The following is a 21,027-nucleotide window of genomic DNA, read 5'->3' as shown; positions in this document are numbered from 1 at the left end:
GCAATGTCATACGAAGTAAGGTGAGCGGCTTTGGTAGCAATATGAATTGTAGTAAACATGAGCTGATGAAGTAAGCAGGTGTGCTGCGGCGTAAGTAGACCGACATGAAGAGAGACTCGATGACCACGAGAAGGCGCGTGTGAAACGGTGGTGTTGATGAGAAGCGCTTCCCGTGGGCAGCGCGTGCGAAGGGACACACCTGTAGTGCTGCACTGCCGACCCGGGCAGCATTGCATGTGTAGCGTGCGTTGGAAAATGTGGCCCGACTATTACTAACTGATTGAACAAGCGTGATGTGAGCGCGCACAAACAAACATGAATAGATCACACTGAATGACTGCAGACAACGACTGTCAAAACGCTGGCAGCAAGCGCATACGCCGCAGCAACGGGCGAAGGTACGTGCGGTCTATCGCTTCAACGGAAACTGAGCGGCGAATGCACGGCGCATAAAGGTCAGAGCCGTGTGGAGATAAGCGACGGTGCGAGCGAGCGACGAGCGCGGTTGTTGGCAGAGTAGAAGTGCGTCCCCCCCCCCCCCCCCGCTCTCTCCGGCGCTGGCTTCCCGCTTCCTTGCTTGCGCATGGGAGATTGAGTGCGTTCGCTCTCCGTGATAGCGCGCGTCCCCGCACGCTTCCGCTCGGGCATATGGCGCGCGGCGAAGATTTTATCTATAGGGAACCTCACGGCGACGGCGCCGCCGACGGCAGAAATCCGGTTGAAGTGTCCATATAATTGCTATCGCAATAAAATCGTTGTTTGTATTCTTCAACAATGGGCATATCGGTACATCAAAAAGGCGCCCACCCATTCGTTTGGACGGTGCCTTTCTTCAACACAAGGACCATATTAAACTGCTCGGCGTAGTCTTTGATGACAAGCTTAATTTTAACACGAAAGTGTTTTATGCCGGGGTCCACCAAGACATCACTGACGTATTTCCGTCACGGAAATACGTCATAGAACATAATACAAAGAAAGAAACCAGAAGAAAAAGTTCCACAAACATGCAAAATTTGGAAATCGAACCCACGACCTCTCGGTCCGCGCCGATAGATCGCCGAGCGTTTAACCCATTGCGCCACAAACGCATTTGCGGAGAGCTACACAGACGCGCCTTATATATCTAACACTCCTCCGTGTACCCGCGCTCTTGCTCGGGGCGGTGCCGCCGCCTACGAGCAGAAAAGAGAAGTACTGCATTATGACACTAACGCGCACCGACAGTGAACGCTTCGGTGGTCTCAGCACTACGACGCCTCGATGCCAGCATTCGAAGGGACGCTGGCATCAAGAAGCACTACCAACGCCACCGAGGTGGCGTTCACCGTACTCAGCACAGCGGAGCGTGGCCTCCGCAATTAGCTCTGAAAATGTTTCTGAAGTTGATCGCGGAGGCTGCAATTACGACGCGCTGTACGCGCTGATTTGACTCGGTGACGATTCAGTTACGTGCTTTGTCTTGCGCGTTGTATTAGTGTGTCAGTTACGTGCTTCGTCTTTCGCGTTGTGCTAGCGTGTGCAGCGTAGTGCAGCTTCCATATGCACGACGGTTGCTCATGGTCATCGACGTTGGTAGTCGTGATGGAGGAGACGTGCCACCAGGCGTCAGCGTGGGTGCATCAACGCCTAAGGGCGCTTTAGCCACAAAACACCAATAGACATTATATATCAATGTGCAATAAACATTACACTACTTCTGTGAAGACACGTTTCACTTTCGTGTTCTATACCGATTCCTATATAAGAGGGATCAACCACATTTTTTTTACCTCCTTGCCTACCTTCCCTCTCGCCCTCCTCTTTTTGCCCTACTTCCTTCTTTTTATTTATTTTTCATCATGGCGGCCTCCGCCATCTTTCTTTGGCTTTTCCCACACCACGCGCCCTCTCCTTTGCAGTGCTCTCTTTGCCCGTTAGTACTTTTCGCCAACGCCTGCCGCAGCTACAGCTACAGCTTCTGCACGGCCACCTCGTGTTCGGCCACCTCGGCCGTCCTTGAGGTCCTACGCTGTCCTGGACACCGCGGGACAAGCCTCTCCAGCCTGCCACTTCATGGAGTTCATCGTTCCTGGCCTCGTCGTCATCTGGACTTACCTTTTCTTAATAAAATCATCAGTCACGTTTACTGCCGGTCACTGCCGTTGGCACCTATCCCAATTCACTCAGGAGATTTTCATGCCCTTCCCTTTCGCCCTACTATACCCTATATCTTCGGCTTGGCCTCCGAACCTAATTTTCTTAGTCCTGTTGGCTCGTTTTTCTAAAACCCTTTTGGGTTGTCCGCGCTGACAGCCCCTATTCTTTGATATTCTCATTGGATCTTTTTGCCCGTTATACCCTCGTTATGCCAGACCAAACTCGGCTAAATCGCGACTAAATTACGACGACACATGTTTACAGCTTCTCTATGTTGGATACGCCTTCATCCCGATCCGCATTAACGAGTCGTATCTAGTACACTATATAGGCGGCCACTCACGCCCGTCCAGGTTGTCAAGTGCGTTGGCCACGCCGTCCAGGGATTCGAAGAAGTCGTCATTGTAGACGCTCTCCATTTCTGGGCCGACCCTGTCCACGTGAACCGTGATGTTGAGTTCTGGATTCATTTGGACGACAGCTTCCGCGGCGGTGGCTGACTTCATGCGCTGCTTGAAACGTACGAAAAACAAACAAACAAACAAAAAAACAAGATCAGCTAAAAGCACGCTGGACATTAAGCGTCTGCACGGCAGGTGAAGGATAAAAAAAAAGCCGCAGTTTCAGCCTAAAGGCGAAGCATCGATTGCGATAGAAAATTAGTAGACAGCTATACGAAGTAAGGCTAGTAGTTTTATAGGCCGCATAAAGTTGTGAATATTCACTGCCTAAATAAATAAACAAGCATGGTGTCACGCGCGCACAGGTAAACATGAATACATCTCGCTCAATGAGCGCGGAGACTCGTCAAAACGCTGGAGTGAGAAAGAGGGCCATCGGCAGCTAGCAAACTGACCTTCGCACTGGCTCTCGCTTCACCGGGAACTAAACGTCGAAAGCGTAGACGCAGCGCATACGAAGCTACTGGCACTCGGAGAATGCACTTTGTCCCATCGCGCATCGCTTTGAAGATGAGGCACCCGCGGGCGCACACTTCGGCCACATCGCACATGGCTTTTTAGCGCAGCTACCTGAGAAGCAGCCGCAAAAGCAGAACGCTCTCATTGGCCCACAAGACTGCTGCTACGGCCTCTTTGAATGGTATATAAAGTGCAAGAGCACAACCACAAAGAAGGCGCAGAGACACGTCACTTTGTGTCTTCTTTGTGGTAGTGCCCTTGCACTACATATGCCATTAAGTAAGCGCCAACTAGCCGAACATCATTTCCTTCTATACGGCCTGTCTGATCGGCTAAAAGTGCCAACATGGTGGAATGTGACAATGTTACAAGTGTGACAAATTACCCGAGAGAACTGCGGCGCTAGTGAATAGACGGGAGCTCCGAATATACACCGCCGGCTAAGCCAGCGTAGAAACGATGGACGGCATATGAATTTGCCTTAGCTTTGTGCGTCTGGCTTCGAACGACGTTGTCGCTTTTTGCAAATTGATCCCTTTCAAGAACACATGCGTTAACGATGCAACATTTCTCCCTTGGATAACAATTTAGCGTCAGCAGAAGAGGGCCGAAAGGAGACGTAGAGATCCCGGCGCGCTAACTCAAACAGTTTTATTCCCGGGACACAACGACGCCACTCCTGGTTAACACATCATACTGTTCCTTCCAAGAAAGGCCATCACTTTATATATACCAGGTCGACAGACACAGTGCTGACGCCGCTTACATCATTACGCCTGAAAGTCTGTGCTTGTGTAAAATCACGCACATATTCTTATATCTGTGCCTGGCAAGAATCACGCAGTCGTTGAACAAAGAAGCGCAACCGCAACAGACAGGTGACCGTCGCGGTAGTCCTTTACATTTAAATTATGCTCCTCTTCGGCGGTCATCAAGACATCGTACCGTATGCTCTATGTACTTCCTGGCACAGAGAAATGGAAGGTCATGCAACACTGCCTCTCAACAATCAACGAAATGGTTTCGATGTCTCTTGGAACGCCCAGAAGCAGTTTTACGGCACGGGTTTGTCAACCGAGACACATTTCTAAGCCTGTCTGGCGCAGAAAAGAAATACATTCTTGCGTTGCAGATGAATTCAGAAAACTGTGTCGGTTGACAAACTGAGACGGATTTCTCGTACACCTGAATGGAACGAAGACAGACTACTCACACCGATGTCCTCGGACCGAAATAGGAACTGCCTGTTGAGATTGGACCTCTCGATGACGTCCATGTCCGCGATGTGAATGCAGCCTTTGGCCACCCCAACACCCATCATGGCGAAGTTCTTGAGTAGCTCGCAGCCAATGGCCCCGGCGCCGACCTGCGCATATGACAGACGCATCGACCCTGACATATATAAGTGATTTCAATTTGCAAGTGGCACCATTGCAATTTTGCCTTTTTACCGTACTTTTCTCTTCATTGGATGGGCTTCAGCTTTGTTCAGCAACAATAATGCGCTCTTATTGAATAGCAGTTTATCTGCTTTTTGAGAATTGTGACGTTATTTTTTACAGTACAGCTTTCTGAATCGTTTTTAGTGGGCTTTAAAACTGTACTATTTAGAAAGTTCTAGTGAATTCGGTATACTGACTATGTAAATAACTGTGTCGCCCACTAATGCTTTTCCTGCAATGGTTATGTCTGTCCGTCTGTCCGTCCGTCCGGAAGCGCTATTGTTTTATTGTGATTACGTGTTTCTTGTTGCATTTGCCTTCCCTGCAGTTTGGACCTATATAGTGCCCGAAGTATTGCATAAGATGAATAAATGATACTTTGTAAGCTATTTTGACAAGGTCCTGCTGCATGTGCAATTGACAGACGCATTTCTATCATACGGTGGATTTGCCGACGAATACAAATACATGATGCATTGTGGAAGAGTAATATATCAGGAAGTCTGTCAATCACTGAAGTACGAGTTCACATTATATTGTGGCGTAACACGTGTCGTCCGCACGCTCTAACTTTCGTTTTTTGTTCGTATCATTTTTTTCCACGAAAACAACACCGTCTCACTCGCCTTTGTGTCTTTCTATGATTAGCAGCAACACGAAAATTGATTTTTTAAAGATGTTTCGAAGCAATATCAATGGAAGCGCATTGATCTGATCTACGGGTTAGGTACACCAAGTAATCAATGCAATATGTTCAATATGCACTCGTACAAAGCACGAATCACGGAAATTCACGAGCCGCTTCTCACCACGAAATAGTTCTGGGCCATCAGCAGGCTTTGAACTCGAGTACCGAGCACACGAGCCTGCGCGGCGTACCGCGTCTGCTCCTGCAGAAGGGAAGAGAGATAAAAAAAAAAGAAAGAGAACATAGCACTTCATATCCGTTACATCAAACAAATCGAGAAAATAAAAACAGCCGACTGAAGCATTTCCTCCAGCCATGAACCCATTTAACTGCAGCATCTGCACGTGCTAACAGCATGAAACCGCCGTCTTTAGGGGTCGAATTTAAAGAGTTTTTCGTCCGTAAGCGCTGTTTGCGATGGAACGGTCGCCTTCTCTAATAAATACGTCCAACATCAAGATTGGCAGCCATAGGACCTATCGAACAGTTCAAGCTAAGAACTATCTGGTGAATACCGGCCGTTATCTTGGTCCGCTACAGTGGGCCTCTTCGATTATCCGTCCCTGACATTCGCGGACTGTCCGAGATGCTGCATATGCATCGCTCATTGGCTGAAATCACCACCTCAGACAGTCCGGGACTGCCAGACGCATAATAGAAGAGGCTCAATACTGCCATGCCGGATCTCCAAAATACTCGTACAGATGTCGCCACTCTCAGAATATGCGTGACGCACACAGCTCCGCATGAATTGCCAAGCGCGAATGTTGCGAGATAACTCAGTGGTTATAGTGCGTACACCTTCAACTACACATTGCTGCAGGGACGTAAGTTCTATTTGCAGGTGCAGTGATACGTGACAGGCGATGTTTTGTTATTCTTTGTCCTGCGTTGAGGACAAAGGTGAATGTCAGCAGGGGCCGAATTCACAACCCTCTTCGTTGGCAAATGCTTTCTTGAAATTGGTCGGCCGCATTAATTCACTGATATGTCCAGTACCAGGATTGGCTGAATTTTTCTCTTACGAAGAATTCAAGCTTAGGACGGTTTTGTGAACGCGAATCCAGAGAATGGTGGTCGGGCGGAGACGCTGTACGACAACGGCACAACGTAACGGCCAGGCTTACAAAATTAAAACAGTTTCGAGCTTTTAACTGTCGTCTCCAGTAAAATAAAAAAAACAGAATTATGAAGACCCAACACGCACATTGGAAAAGCTTTCGTGAAGCGGTTAGTTAAGCGTTAAAAGACTGTTGATCTTGTGCAACACGTTCAGTAGCATGACAATTACGTTCTTGCCCGGCAAATCAGCAAGACTCGGAAACAACCCGTCTCCGAGATCGGCCCACTTTGCTGTGACACGGCCTCCAGGATCGGCCCATTTTACTCGGCGAGATACCAATCGAGCAGATGCGCATAAACTTGGGAAATGAGGTATAGGTAGCTGCGGTTTAATAAAAGAATTGTACGCTTGACGGGGTGTTACAGAGGATGTTTAGGTACCGTTTGTTGTATCAGTGCGCAATACCGTAGAGAACAGAGCCGGCCGCCGACACGTCTGTAGGGTTAGTGCAGATGAGACTACATGTCAGTGGATTCGTCATACGGGGTGATAATCTTTAACTGTTCCGGAATTTTAAAAAATTCGTGGCACACTCATCAGTCGTCAATTTTGCTGGCTCATCAGCCATAACTGCACCACGTTTCCTTTAAATATAAACTCAGTGAGGCATTCTGAAAGCACGTATGTAACGTTTTCGAGCACTTCAAGCGGCACTAACAGCTTCTTTGTAACAGAATGCGGATTTGGCCTCATGTAAAGTGAAGCGGGCCGTTTCATAACTACAGGTGATCTACCCCGCCGTAGAGCTCACCATGGCAATGGCATCCGCCTCCGGAACTTCGCCCGTCTGTGGGAGGCACTCGAAAGCGTCGAAGTAAAACCACTGCTGGATCGGAGTGAACTTGCCACTGCACGCCTACACAAGGGAAGAAACAGCGTTAATCAGGGCGACACAAGTCACTATGAAAACCCTTCAGGTGGCAACAATCAGAGGTAAGCGTTTATTTCTGTTATCATAGTTATTCGAATAAAGAAAGCGCATCGGCTACGATACCGTATTCGGTCCAACGTGGGACTACCGATTAATTTTGATTACATGGGGTTCTTTAACGGGGACTAAAATCTATGTACACGAGCGTTTTTTTTTTTTTTTTTTTGCATTTCAACCCCAACGAAATGCAGCCGCCGTCACCGTTGGGAATCGAACCCTCGACCTCGTGCTCAGCAGCAAAGCTACCGCGGTGGGTAGGAGTGCCATTGTTCGTCGGTCTGTGATTCAGGGTTTTAGACAGTATTACGGGCCTCTTATAAAGTCGTTTATAAATGTGGTAGGACAAACGAATTGTGATCGCAGCATGTCTGAAGCTTTAACAAACTTGCGCAAAACCACTACAGCACGGGTGCTATACCCCTGTTTAGAAATGGGACTGACGCGACCATTATAATGATCCCTTGCGAACACTTTAACTGCTAAGAAAAAAAAAAAAAAAAAGGGGGGGGGGGGACTGTCGACGCTATAGAAGATAATGCCAACATGCATGATGGTTCAAATGGTTAGATGAATAAATGTTGATTACATCTCTCTATTCTGTCTCTTTCTGTCTATTTTTCATGTTCATTATTCATTGATTTCGTATTTTTGTATTTCATGCGCAAATAATTCAACCCATGTCTTCTTTAGCATCGATGCTAGGTTGGCCCTTCTTTTTCTGGAAGTTGTTACAAGATAGTCAGATCCCAGCTACGCCAAGCCCGTGTGAAGTCAGCAATGAAGACCTTGCCATCTTCAAAAGCACGCAATGTTTAGGCGCGCGGGAGCATCCGGGATACGCGTGTAAGTTAGCGCATATTTGACAGATGGTTCAAGTAATAAATATTGCGCATTTTATTAGCCCCTATAGTGTTTACGGCTGATTATACTCCTTTTTGATGATACCCTTAGTTGTTGAATATTGTTACGTGTTCTCGGCATGGAGAGGTATCATTCGATTCCAATTTCACGTTCATGCCACATCTACAAGTCTAACCAACAGTTCTTTTTGTTAGAAGCGGTTGCAAGATAGCCACATCCCAGATACGTCAAGCCCGTGTGAAGTCAGCCGGGAATAACCATATCTTCAAAATTTCGGCAGTTACACCCGAAGAGCGAAGTAGGGTGGTTTAGCGTTGCGCTCGAACTCTCCAGACGGTGTTATAACGATATGCATGGGTGCGACATGTTGGCGCGACGCAGGACGCGCATGACAACTTCTGCTGGGCAGAGGGAACAACTCCCTGGCATCTATACCAGGCGTCTCACAACGCTGGTGTGATGAGGAGCGCCGCCAGTGGCCCTGCAGGTGTCGCACTTTTGACGGTGCACGAGACGAGACTGACGGTATACCGTCGGCGTTAATCAGCATCCAGTGAAATATTAGAGAGAGCTAGACGTTTAGTGGTGCGTTCCGCTCAGACCAATGCATACACACAGCCGCTTAGCTATAACGTAAGTCATATAAGAAGCCAACAAACTAAGACACCAAGGCCCTGAATCATTCGTGAGCAATTCGACCCCAGGGTTGCTGAACAGGACAATGTCATCTGCAAACCGAACGTTGTTGAGATATTCGCCGTTAATCCTCCCTTCTATTCCTGCGATAGTGATTATACACGGACGCTCCAGGCGCGCTATCACCGTTGGCGTCATTGTCCTGCTGTCCCGCTATCAACGACGCATGCGCGGGCCACGCGTGGAATACCAGAGGGCATCCAGAGACACGAAGTGCGTTCGGCTTTCAAACGCGACGAAGCCAAGTGCACGCATTGTACTGCTCCGCTCAGTCGGCTCTGCCAGAGCCAGGGCAGCGTTATAGCTTCCAGTAGTGGCATGAAGCGTTGTGCGCACACGCATTCGCGTTCCTACTGAGCAGCTGCTGTGTACATATACCATACACCGTGATGAACGTCAAGCTAACTTTCCGTAATCCTTTCCTTGCACGCTGACCGCCGCCGATAGTTTTCCTTCGGTCTCATCTCGTACACCATTGAGGTGCGACACCTTGCAACGCTGCAGGCATGCAGTTCATCATAATAGCGTTCTAAGACATCTTCAGCGCAACGCTAAATACTTGTTCTCGCTTTTAATGCTTCGCCTTCGGGAGGAATTGACACGTTTAACATGATCCCGGGTCGCAGAAAATTCAGGCGTCCCATGAGCGAAAATCCCCGTATATATTTAGGTATATGTATATGCCGCGCCTTGCTATATATGGCATGCGGTATATGCGGGTTATATTGCCACACCATTCTATCACCAAAGTTGCTCATATATACCTTGTCTTACATTCTTGACAAAGTTATTCCTCGGAATTTTGAGAATGACAGAACACAAACATACCTTTTATGTTAAACCTTCTCAGACTGAAATATAAAAAAAGTACGAAACCATAACAGACCGATGAAAATGACTTTTTTTTTTTTTTTTTTGCGCGGCTGTGCCCAACCTCCGAGATCGGCCCACGCAAGTAAGTGGTCGCGTTTCTACCAGAAAGCTCGCCTTCGTGCAAAGAAGAGCATTGATAATACTCTTGCGGACGCCTTTCTCCAGTCACCTGCTGTCCAGATAGCGAATGATTTTAGCAGCCACTTTATCGAGTCAGTAAACAACATCACAAATGGGTGCGTACCAGTAAATCTCCGAAACGACGTTACGTTCTCTAACGTTCATTCTGCTTTTCTGCCTACTGTTGATGAAGCCGAATTCTGGGATATAATACGATCCATGAGCTTAACAAAATATCCAGGTTTTGATAAAATTAGGATAAGAGATATAGCTGCGAATTTCGATGTGCTCAAATCAACACTGCTTTACATCTTAAATGAAACATTAAAAAACGCTCAGATACATGAAAAACATGAAAGTTAGCATTGTGAGACCTGTTTATAGAAACGATATCGAAAACATTACGAGAAGTACCTACCAATTTCAATTCTTTCGTCTTTAGCAAGCATATTGGAAAAAATACTCTATGTTAATATGGGCTCATTCTGTGAAAAGTTTAGCCCTATTAACCCAGCGCAGTTTGGTTTTCGCTCAGGACAGAGTACTACGGGACTGTTAGAAGATTTTAATGACTATATCTGTAACGAAATCGATAAAAACAATGTTGTTTTGACTCTTTTCGTTGACTTACAAAGAGCATTTGACACATTAGATCATGAACGATTACTATCAAAACTAAGCAGATATGTTTTCAGAGGCCCGTGCTACTCATTTTCTTAAAATTATTTAACAGGCAGACAGCAATGTGTCCGTGTGGTGGAGTCCTATAGTTCTTTGTTGTGTGTTAAATCAGGGGTACCGCAAGGCTCCGTATTGGGACCGCTTTTGTTTAACATTTACATGAAGGATCTTGCTTGATTACCACTAAAATAAAAAATTTATTTATACGCTGATGGTGGCTTAATTTGCTTAATTTGTATCGAACAAATTTTCGAACGAAGGCGCTAGAATACTACAGTATGATGTCTCTAAACTACTTGATTGGTTCATTGACAACAAAATGTTTATTAATAAATCGAAGACTAACATGATATGTTTCACAGACCATATAAAGTAGTCGCGGATATTTCCCCTCTTTATCTCCACACCAGTAACTGCCTTGCATGCTCATGTCCTCCGGTAACTCTGGTAAAAAAAAAAAAAAAAATATCTGGGGCTACACTTCGACGACGCGTTCTCATGGAATGCCCACATTGAAGAGCTCGCAAGGCGCTTACGTGCTGTGTGCGCTCATTTGTATGCCCTAAAATTTTTCTGCGATGCAAATGTTCGTAAAATAGTTTACAAAGCACTTGGTGAATCGATCATAAGGTACGGAATAACAATTTATGGCTTCGATTCTTCTAGTAGACTTAAGATAATTAACCGCATCCTAAAGAAAAATTGCCCATAGCCTCTCGTATCGTGCACTTGGTCATGAGGAAGATGTCTTGCTGAGCATCTACCAGTCAGACATGTTGTTTGTCGAGCAACAAGTTCTGTTTGACGCCATGTGTAAGAGTTGTTTTTCTACTAATTTCAAAAACTTGAACGTGAAATCTCGCAGCTTACGTCAGATAGAAAAATATGTGGTACCTCGTGTGTAAACAAACTACGGCAAAAGGACCCGTGCTTTCTACGTGCCAGCTAATTTCAATAACTTGAATGAGGATGATATCGCAGGATCATTTAAACAAATAAAATCATTTTTTAAGGTCATGGGGGATATGTAATGCCCATATTTGTTACACTTTTTCTTCAGGATGTTGAAGCATGTATACAAAGATGGAGCAATTCAGAAAGCTTTATACTATGTACCATTTTTTTTCCATTTTGTTACCTATCCGAACCTGTTTTGTGCGAACCTGACTGTGAAGTTGTCTTTAATGTCAATGCCTTTTTTGAGTCATACTGGGTGCATGCTCTTTCAGCACCCATTTTTTTTTCTGTTGATGCAATATTATTTTTTCTTCCAATATTTCTTTCTTTTTTTTCTAGTGTGTCATTATTTCTGTTGTGTACACATATCATTACTACCCGCCGACTGCCCAGCCTTGCACACAACCAATGTTGCTTATGCGGGCTGGATTTGTAACTGCGACATGATTGGATGTAATAAGGATTATTATTATTATTATTATTATTATTATTATTATTATTATTATTATTATTATTATTATTATTATTATTATTATTATTATTATTATTATTATTATTATTATATTCTTTATTCATCATCCGCCTATTTGTGTTCACTGCTGGACGAAGGCCTCTCCCAGCATCCCCAAATGTCCCTGTCCTAGACCTCCATCTTATGCTTGCAAATTTCCTAATTTCATCTCTCCATCTAATTCTCTGCCGCTCTTGACTGCGCTTCTCTACACTTGGCACAGATTCTGTACCTCTAACCGAGCACCGGTTATGTGCCCTATGCGTTACGTGGCCTGCCGAGCTGCATTTTCTTCCTCCTAATGTAAACTACATTCTTTTTCTCGGTGATCCATTAAGCGTTTCTGCTTCGAAAGGACCGACTATGGACGTGGCCCAGCTGTGGGGAGCGAGTGCGCTCACAACCCGCAGAGCAACATGTTGAGAGCTCACCTTCATGACTTCCTGTGCAGCAATGCTGCCGATGACAGCTTGCACGGGACACAGGGAACCTGCTGACACGCAAGAGAGCGTCGTGAGAAGCTTCTCGTCCACCTCGTCCAATGGGGTGGCCTGCAATGCATTCTTCTCCTTCGCGAGCTCGACTACCACCGCTGCGTCGTCCTGCGCCACGCCAATCAGCGGCCTTCGTAAACCAAAGACTCCGCGCATCAGCTGATGTTCTTATTACTCGCGATAGCAAGTTATACATAATGTTTCCGCTATAGTTCGTGAAGTCTGTTGTCTGAAGCCATTTGCGCAGGACGTGTGTATCCCGTAATGTGTAGTCATCAAATGCTTTATTTGCAATGGCAAGTTATTGACCCTTTTCGCGGAGCAGTGTGCTCTAGAGGAACGAGATTGCGCTTTCGGCGCCGCGCCATACGTTGCCTCAGCGAATGCGAACGAATACGAAAGCATTACTGCTTCTGGCCTGGTACGGCAGGGGCGTAGCCAGTAATTTTTTTCGGGTGGGGTTCATCGGCCCGACCGGGGGGGGGGGGCAAACGTCTGCTTTCCTCTACGTGACGTGATCGATAATAAATATCGGTAGTTTAAGCAGACTCTGTGCATGTATATCAAAGACATGGGACCCCCCCCCCCCCCTTCGCGTGTGTGTGTGCTTGTGAAGAAATTAAGTAAAAAGTAATGTAAGCTCAGTAAAATACAGTAAGTACGACAGGTACAGTGGGCGTTTGGAGCAACCGTCTCTAATCGCGCCACTGAATGGACCAGTCTTCGAAAACGCATCATTGAGACGACCCGCCCGATCGGAGAAGACATCATTAATTGTTAATCTCCGTTAAGCGTAGATGGCGTCGTCCTCGTCGGGGTGAAGTGCGTTTCACAGGTCAAGGACGGCTATACATGTGAAAATGCACGTGTTACCAGGCTATACCTACTCCCATAGCAATAGCTTGTTCGCTGCGTCTTTGCGCTAGAAAACTTAAATACGCACAAAAACGAGTAATGCTTTTTTTTACGAAGCTTTCGTCGCCTTGCATTTCCTGCGGCAAGTGCATGGGCCGCTGTGTATTCCGCTGTGTGCGAGCGTGCAGCCGTCATTTGCCTTTGCGTCAACAGATTCAGAATTGTACAGAATATTTCACCGCACTGCATAGTAATGGCATGTGTACGCATTTTAAGTAGGGCGTGCGAGTCATTTCTGCTTCACTTAGGCCGGTGCAAACAGGAAGCGGCCTTGTACCTCACAGAATCTCGACTGATTGGTGTACTAGTGATGCAGCAATTAACTCCGGTCTTGTTCAGTGCATAGTGCACATAATCAATTTCTCAGGACGCGTGAACTCCGACGAGAACTGTCAGAGCCTGCAACAAGAGTTTACTTACGCTGTACTGCGCACAGCAGTAATTCATGCTTGTCGGCTGTCTGTTTCGTGCATTCTGTTGCGAGTCGGTGGAATTTCACTGCTGGCATCAACCCTTTCGTGTGTACATTGCTGGTTTGGGATTCCACAACACAACAGCAACTACCAGCCTTTCGTAATTGCTGGTTTGGGATTCAGCAACACAACAGTAACTACCAGCCTTCCGTAGGGGCGCAATCGCAAACGAGAGACGTTTTGCGCTGCAGACTATGGCTATGTTCACACTTGGGAAGCGGCAAGCGGGTGGAGAGGCCAAAGCGGGTGGAGAGGCCAAAGCGGCCGGAAAGGCCAAAGCGGTCGGAAAATCTTTTCCGCGCATGTCCAAGTTCACATTTGTTTTGCTGCCACCGCGGCCGCCGCTGCCGCTTTCGTCCACATCCATCTAGTCTGCGTACGTTTGTCGGCGTGGTGGCGCTCATTATCGCATTATTTCGAGCAGTATGTTCATTCACTGACCCACCCGTCATCAAAAGTGATCATCTTGCGCAATTTCGCGTGTCATCTGCGACCTTCGGTAAGTTCCTCGTTGGCGTTCCGTAATTCTCCTCACACGGGCGCGGTAGCGCTGTGTCACAGGTTGCTGCCTAGGCGTGATTATATTCTTTAATAGCTTTTATTTACAAGTTGTAATAACATTTCATCATTTCGTATTATTTTCGGCGCCTCCAGGACACGAAAGCGGCAACGGGAACACCAAAGCTAAAACCCGGGCTGGCCCTTGTGTTGAGGCTCGCCGAAGCCTGCGCGTCCTACGTGAGACCTACGCTCCCAATCTATCGTCGCGACGAGAAAAGCACCCCGCGACTTCTGCAACATACCGTGCACGTGCGAGGAGAATTATGGAGCGCCAACGAGGAATCTGCCTAACTATTGTCTGTCATGGAAGTGGAAGAAGAAATGGCTTTTATACTTCTACCTACTTGTTTTCTAGAAATAGACAATGAATAAACGGAAGACAAGAAAACCTCGGAAACGGCAGTGGTGGGTTCGCCTGGCTTTGCTAAAGTGTAAGAAGTTGGGTCACGCCAAGCCTTCGTTGCCGCACCTCCTGTCGCGCGACGTTGAATTCTATCGCGACTATTGCTGACAGTACGTTTTAGTACTTCTCTTGTCGTAGAGCAAGGGGTGGTTCTTGATCGCGTCGATCAGCATTGCAGCCTACACTTTTGGTGCCATGTTCAATGTTACGACCGGAAGTTTACATGCTAGTGTAGCTTCCGGTCGAGCAGAACGACTTTCCGCCAAGTTTCCGTTTCGCCATGGCGAAAAAATCGGTCCGAGACCAATTTGGCTCGCCGCCTGTTTTTCTGCCTGTTTTGCCGCCTAGGCGGGCGGATTTTTGCAAGATTTTGGCGCTTCTGCCAGCTTCGAGACCAAGTTCCTACGCGAACGCGGCCTAACCGGCACCTGAAGGGAAGCGGCGGAAATGTATACCGGAAATTTCGACCACCTGGGAACGTTAACGTGCACCTAAATCTAAGTAAACGGGTCTCGAGCATTTTCGCCTTCATCTAAAATGCGGCTGCCGCATTTGTTGCTTCATTTGTTGCTTCATTTGTTGCTTCATTTGTTGCGCATTTGTTGCGCATTTGTTGTTTCAGAATGCGGCCGCCACATTCGCGCCCAAAACCTCACAGAGTGTCAACGCCTGGACAAACACCGTGACAGTTTTTTTCCATATGCAGACATGATTCGCTGTAAATTACCAACCCAAACGGAAGCGCCCAGGAATGAAAGTGTGAAAGTAGCACCGATTTCTTGAAATATGTCAGCGCGAAGCGACGAGAGCAAAGGGTGGGTTAGTGGGGGGGGGGGGGGGGGGGGTGCAAAAAATTTCGGGGGGGGGGTTTGAACCCCCCCCCCCCCCCCCCCCCCCCCCCCACACTTGGCTACGCCACTGTGGTACGGTGCGATCAGCTGTCGGAAATGGAAACTGTGTGTTCGCTAATGCACTGTGCCCAATTCACGCTGCAAAATGTGTAACGATAAAGGGAAGAGGTGTGCGGTAGTTAGCTGCAAAAATAGCGATTCGCATATTAAGGAATGCAATCAACCTGTGTCGCCGCTGCTACATAAAACTGCGTGTGTTGTCGTCCTTCGCGATGTATGGCTTTCCTCAAAGATCAAAAAAGATAATTCATCCGCCAGAGCTGTATAGCTAACCTCCAAAGAAAGGACTTCAACTCTGGAACGTCGGCACTTATAGAGGGAGCACCATTCGTTACAAAAAGAAGTAGCGCTACTTACTGGCATAGTAAACTTCTCGCACGTTATCTACACACATCCACGCCTACTCGCACGCAAAGTTACGCCCACCCTATCACCAACGTACCAATAATAAGTGAATGGGCGCACACTTGAATCAATGTGCCGAAGCGTGAGTGACGGCGACTACACCGACAAGACACGAATGTTGGAAGCAGAACGTTTCGTGACGGTCCACAGGGTCAGCGAGGGACTAGCGATAGTATACGTCTTTGCTACAAGCTACCGCAAAGTACAGAACATTTACATTCCAAGCTTTGTGCGCAGCAAGAACAAATCTATCGCACCAGAGCACACCTGCGAGCGATTAGGCTGAAAATGAACAATCAGATAGTGGCCGCACCCAGGAACCGAGGAACTTTACTGAGTCAGAAACATGACAAGCCGCTGCTTCAAAATGTTTGCCAAATAAAGAACGAAGAGCACACTGACCCCGATATAATTCATAAGCGGGAAGTTTGGACAGCTTGGAATACATTTCTAGCCCCGCTTTTAATAGAATCACCGTATAGATGGCTTGCACTGACGTCATTGTAGCCGCCATGTTGGTGCACCGACACGATGATAAGCTGGGTCCGTAGCGTCACGTGAAAGCTTTCAATAAGATGGATTGGACTGAAGTGCTCGTAGTCGCCATGTTGGCGCCCCGACGCGGTGATAAGGTGGGTGCGTGACGTCACGTGAAAGCTATCAATACGCTGCTCGCGCGTTTGGACAAGGCGTAATGAGCTCCGAAAGGCACTTACATGCCCTCCGTGGATGTGGTCAAAGCTTCGTGTCGCGCACAAAACCACCGTCTACGATATGCGTCGAAACGGATGTTTGTTGCGCCGCACCGGCGTCACGCGCTTGAATAGTAAACACAGAGGCAACGGAGGCAGCTGAGGCAAGCAGTGGACGCGTCACCACGTGATCAAACACGGCAGCGCCCACGGCAGCGCCGCGAAAAGGGTGAATACTCAGTGTTTCTATGCAGTGGTTCATTCGTATCATTTTGTCTGCGGCTTCTAGTGTGTCATACATCTAATCATGCAAAAAACGCAACAACAAAAAACGGGGGAAAGTGGAAAAAGACACCGATGTGCACACCAATATATTGAAGGCGAATCCGTCATTCGCAGAGTACCTGCTAGGTGGCGCCACAACAGCGCGCCACAACAGAGCGGACAATAAAAAAGATTTACAGATACTTGAGAATATCTGTGGCAACGCAGCGACAAATCTAGGCCTTAAGTTTAGCACAGAGAAATCAGGAATTATTATCTTTAATGAAGAGACGAGTAACTTCATGGTGTAAATTCAACAACAAGTAATACCCATAGTGAAGCAATATAAGTACCTCGGCGTGCACATAAACGAAGGAAAGAATTACTCAAGCAACCACCAAGATAATCTGAAAATAAAGGGGAAGCGGAATGCAGCAATAATGAAACACAGAGCACTATGGGGCCACAATAAGTATGAGGTGGTGCGTGGAATCTGGAAAGGAGTAATGGTGTCAGCGCTAACATTCGCAAATGCCATTATATGCTTAAAATCGGATATATTGGCGGATTTGGAAGTTAACCAAAGATCAGTAGGCCGGTTGGCTTTGGGAGCCCACGGTAAAAAACAAATGAGGCAGTGCAGGGTGACATGGGTTGGGCGTCTTTTGAAGTCATAGGAGCACAAAGAGAAATTAGTTTTGAAGAAAGGCTCAGGAACATGGATGAAAATAAATGGGCGGCTAAAGTGCACAAGTACCTGTACATGAAAAGGGTGGACACAGAATGGAGGAACAGGTCAAGGAAGTTGGCAGCCAAGTACAGGATAACCGAAACTGTAAATAGACAACCAGGAGTCATCAAAAAGAAAGTGAGAGAAATAGAGACAGTGAATTGGATACAAAGAATGGAAACAAAAAGGACCATCGAGATTTACAAGAATGAGAAGAAATAAATTAGAAGGGAGAATCTGTACGATAACACAAAGGGCAGTGCCTTGCTATTTGAGGCTCGAGCCGGTTGCCTAAGGACCAAAACATACCGGAGCAAATATTCGGAGCTAGATGAGGCATGTGTATGCTGCAGTAATAATCCAGAGACCACTCTGCACATCCTAATGGAATGCGACGGGATCCACCCAGCGAGAACCGTAGGTAACGTGCAACTCCCAGGAGCGCTTGGGTTTCAAGTGGAAGGAAACACCAACAGATCAGCCGTAGAGATAAGCAAGAGACGATTAGAGTACTGGTGAAAAAAAAAGCAGGGAAAAGATTGATACGACCTGATCTCTTAAAATCATAAGTAGCGGTAGACGGTAAAGGTGAAAAAAAAAGAAAAATCAATTGATTAGAGGTATACAAAAATGCTAGATAAAGAACATGTATAGTATACCTAATTAAATCAAGCAGGCTAGGTGACTATTTGTCGCCGCCCCGTTTCAATGGGGACGCCATTAAATCATCATCATCATCATCACAACAGACGCAGACGCTTTGCTAAGACGCATGGTATCTGCGCATTGCAGCTCAAGTTCGTCAACATACATTCGATGTGGCGATTGATGAGGAAGAGTCCGTACGTCATCGGCACTTTGAGACCTGAAACTGCTAAACCAAATCGCCACAGTCGCAGGTTTATGCAAATAGCATTTAGTTTTTACTTTATCCTCCCACATGTCGCTAAACTGTCAGTCACCTAAAGGGACACGAAAGGAAAATATTAAGTCGAGCGAGATCGATAGACTATTCATCTAGAAATATATCAGCGCTTTCTGTGTGCCAATACGTATATCACTTCGTTGCGTAGAAAACTGCCGCTAAAGGTCCCGCTGTTCTTTAATTTGAACCACCTGCGTCAAAACGCACGAGTTCACGTATTTTCCCCAGGACCTATGCCACTCTGTGAATCAGCCAGTGCTGACGTCACATGAGAGGTACCTTAGTCCACAACAGGTGGCGCCACTTCGATTTCCAAATTTCGTTATTTTCTCGCTTAAAAGATCTCTGTTCTTGCTACACTAACAAATTCGTTATTGTACAGAAGCCTACTCTTTCAATCTAGCTAGAGTTTTTATTTTATTTTAGTGTTCCTTCCAGAGGGAGCCCCGTATGCACTCCCTAACATTCAACGAGTAATTTTCCTCGTACGTACGGTCCCCATCCACAATGATTGCATATGGCTCTATGCTTCGTTGTGCGCAAGCCTGACCGGCAGTGAATGCTTCCGTACCTTGTTCCAAGGACGCGGGAGTCGCGAATGCAACTTCTGAAAGGCGTGTAGAGCCTGAAACCCCAAATGCAGCTGCGCAGGATGATGTGCGGTCGCCGAGGCAGATGCGACAAAATCTGGGTTCACCAGGGATTCCTTCAAGGGTTTCTGAAAAAAAAAAAAATGAGAAAAAGTGTGCATGATGGGAAACGCTGGCATTCACCAGAAAGTACCTTCAAGCTTAACAGAAAATCGATACGCAATCCTTAGCACGAGAGCTTAATTCTCAGTTGAACAAAAAGAAACAAAATCAAAAGCGGGCAGTTCGACAACTCATTTCAGCAAAGCTGTTGGCGAGATTAATGCCCCTCTAACGCCCTTGAACACCGGGCAATGACTCGGGCAAGCAATTAACGAAACAACTCACCATAATTAACCCCCGCGCCTAATTGTACAAATGCCAACACATCGCTCTCATCATTTCTCACATCCCATCCATTTTTCAGCGCGGTACAGGACTTTCGATTACTTGTAAAGGTGCGTACGTTTTCCGGCGTTGCACTTTCGGCATTGACATTTTCGGCGCTTAGCGTTTCTGGGCGGTTCATGTCGCACTTTTAGAACGTGGTATCACGGAGCAGTCGCCCTACCAAGTGAGCTTGCCGGTAGGCCAATAGATGGCAGGGCGAGCTCGGGAGAGTTATTAATTCTTCCTTGCCTTGGAACACTGATTAATTAAATGAGTTCCGCTGAAGCTGGTAGGCGGAAGAAGTTTACTTCTTTCTGCAATTTTACGTGCCAAAACCAGTTCTGATTATAAGGCACGCCGTAGGGGAGGTCATTAGTAGGGTGGTCATTTCTTTACCCTAATGTCCTAACACCCTCTGCAAAAGAAGCGGGCCCACTGCGAATAGGGAGCGAGCGCGATTGCAAAATTAGACCGTGAGACGCCCACTAGCCGTAACATAAGTTAGGCAAGTAACACCTTTCTAATGCGTGAATAAATGTCACTCGTGTGTTTGGTTACGTCATTTCTGTACCCTAGTAGCTAGTACCCACACACCGCCTGCAGTACGGGCAAGATGTTTCACGAACCCTAGAGCGCGCCTGATACAGCCTACCCAATTTATTATTATTATTTTTTTCATATATTTCAGGTTTTCTTCGGAGATTGCTTGGAAACAACGCAACCACACTGAAGAAGAATAGACAACGCAGGACGCAGTGCCTTGAAATAAGAGCCACGCAAAAGATTTCTAATGTCATGGAAACAACCCTATACTAGGTGTTTCTGAGGACGCCCTACAACTTTTGCGAAAAGACTTACACCCTAAACAAACACTTAATATTTTGTAAATTAAACGCAACTAATAACCTAACTAATCACACTTCGAAGAATAGACTGAGTAACTTAAGACGACTAAGAACAATATGTGCCGTTGGTCTCATTTGTCTAAAATGCACCACTTTATTTTTGTTTGAAGCTTGGTTCTAGTTACGTTAAACACGCAGCGATCCATTCAGTGTCACGCTCCGATGACTATACGACATGTGGATAGGAAATATCCGCTTACAAACTTGATATCCTTCGGCATCTTAACCTCGGTTGCAACGCCTCCTATAGCGTATTCCCCGAACTTCGTCGCAAGTTTCACGGAGAACGTATGTTCACCTAAGAAAAGAAGAAGAAAGCAGGAAAGGTAAATGATACAGACAGTGATAAGCGGCCTTTATTGCACAATAATCGCTACAGTAAGCGATA

The 21,027-nt window shown here is 46.6% G+C and overlaps 1 protein-coding gene across 1 annotated transcript in view; it reads right to left on the bottom strand.

Moving 5' to 3' along the window:
• Nucleotides 1-21,027, bottom strand: part of LOC119448851 (ubiquitin-like modifier-activating enzyme 1) — a 114,881-nt gene that overhangs the window by 79,078 nt on the left and 14,776 nt on the right. The window contains exons 8-14 of the mRNA XM_049666527.1: nt 20,840-20,937; nt 19,287-19,433; nt 12,374-12,544; nt 7,064-7,168; nt 5,311-5,391; nt 4,273-4,425; nt 2,483-2,648 (exon numbers count right to left, since the gene is read on the bottom strand). Coding sequence (XP_049522484.1) covers nt 2,483-2,648; nt 4,273-4,425; nt 5,311-5,391; nt 7,064-7,168; nt 12,374-12,544; nt 19,287-19,433; nt 20,840-20,937 — 921 coding nt within the window. The remainder of the gene's footprint in view (nt 1-2,482; nt 2,649-4,272; nt 4,426-5,310; nt 5,392-7,063; nt 7,169-12,373; nt 12,545-19,286; nt 19,434-20,839; nt 20,938-21,027) is intronic.

The sequence above is a fragment of the Dermacentor silvarum genome, chromosome 4 (assembly GCF_013339745.2).
Source record: "Dermacentor silvarum isolate Dsil-2018 chromosome 4, BIME_Dsil_1.4, whole genome shotgun sequence".
In the NCBI taxonomy this organism is placed as follows: Eukaryota; Metazoa; Arthropoda; class Arachnida; order Ixodida; family Ixodidae; genus Dermacentor; species Dermacentor silvarum.
The sequence above is the reverse complement of the archived record's forward strand: the minus strand, read 5'-3'. Positions and strand labels throughout refer to the sequence as shown.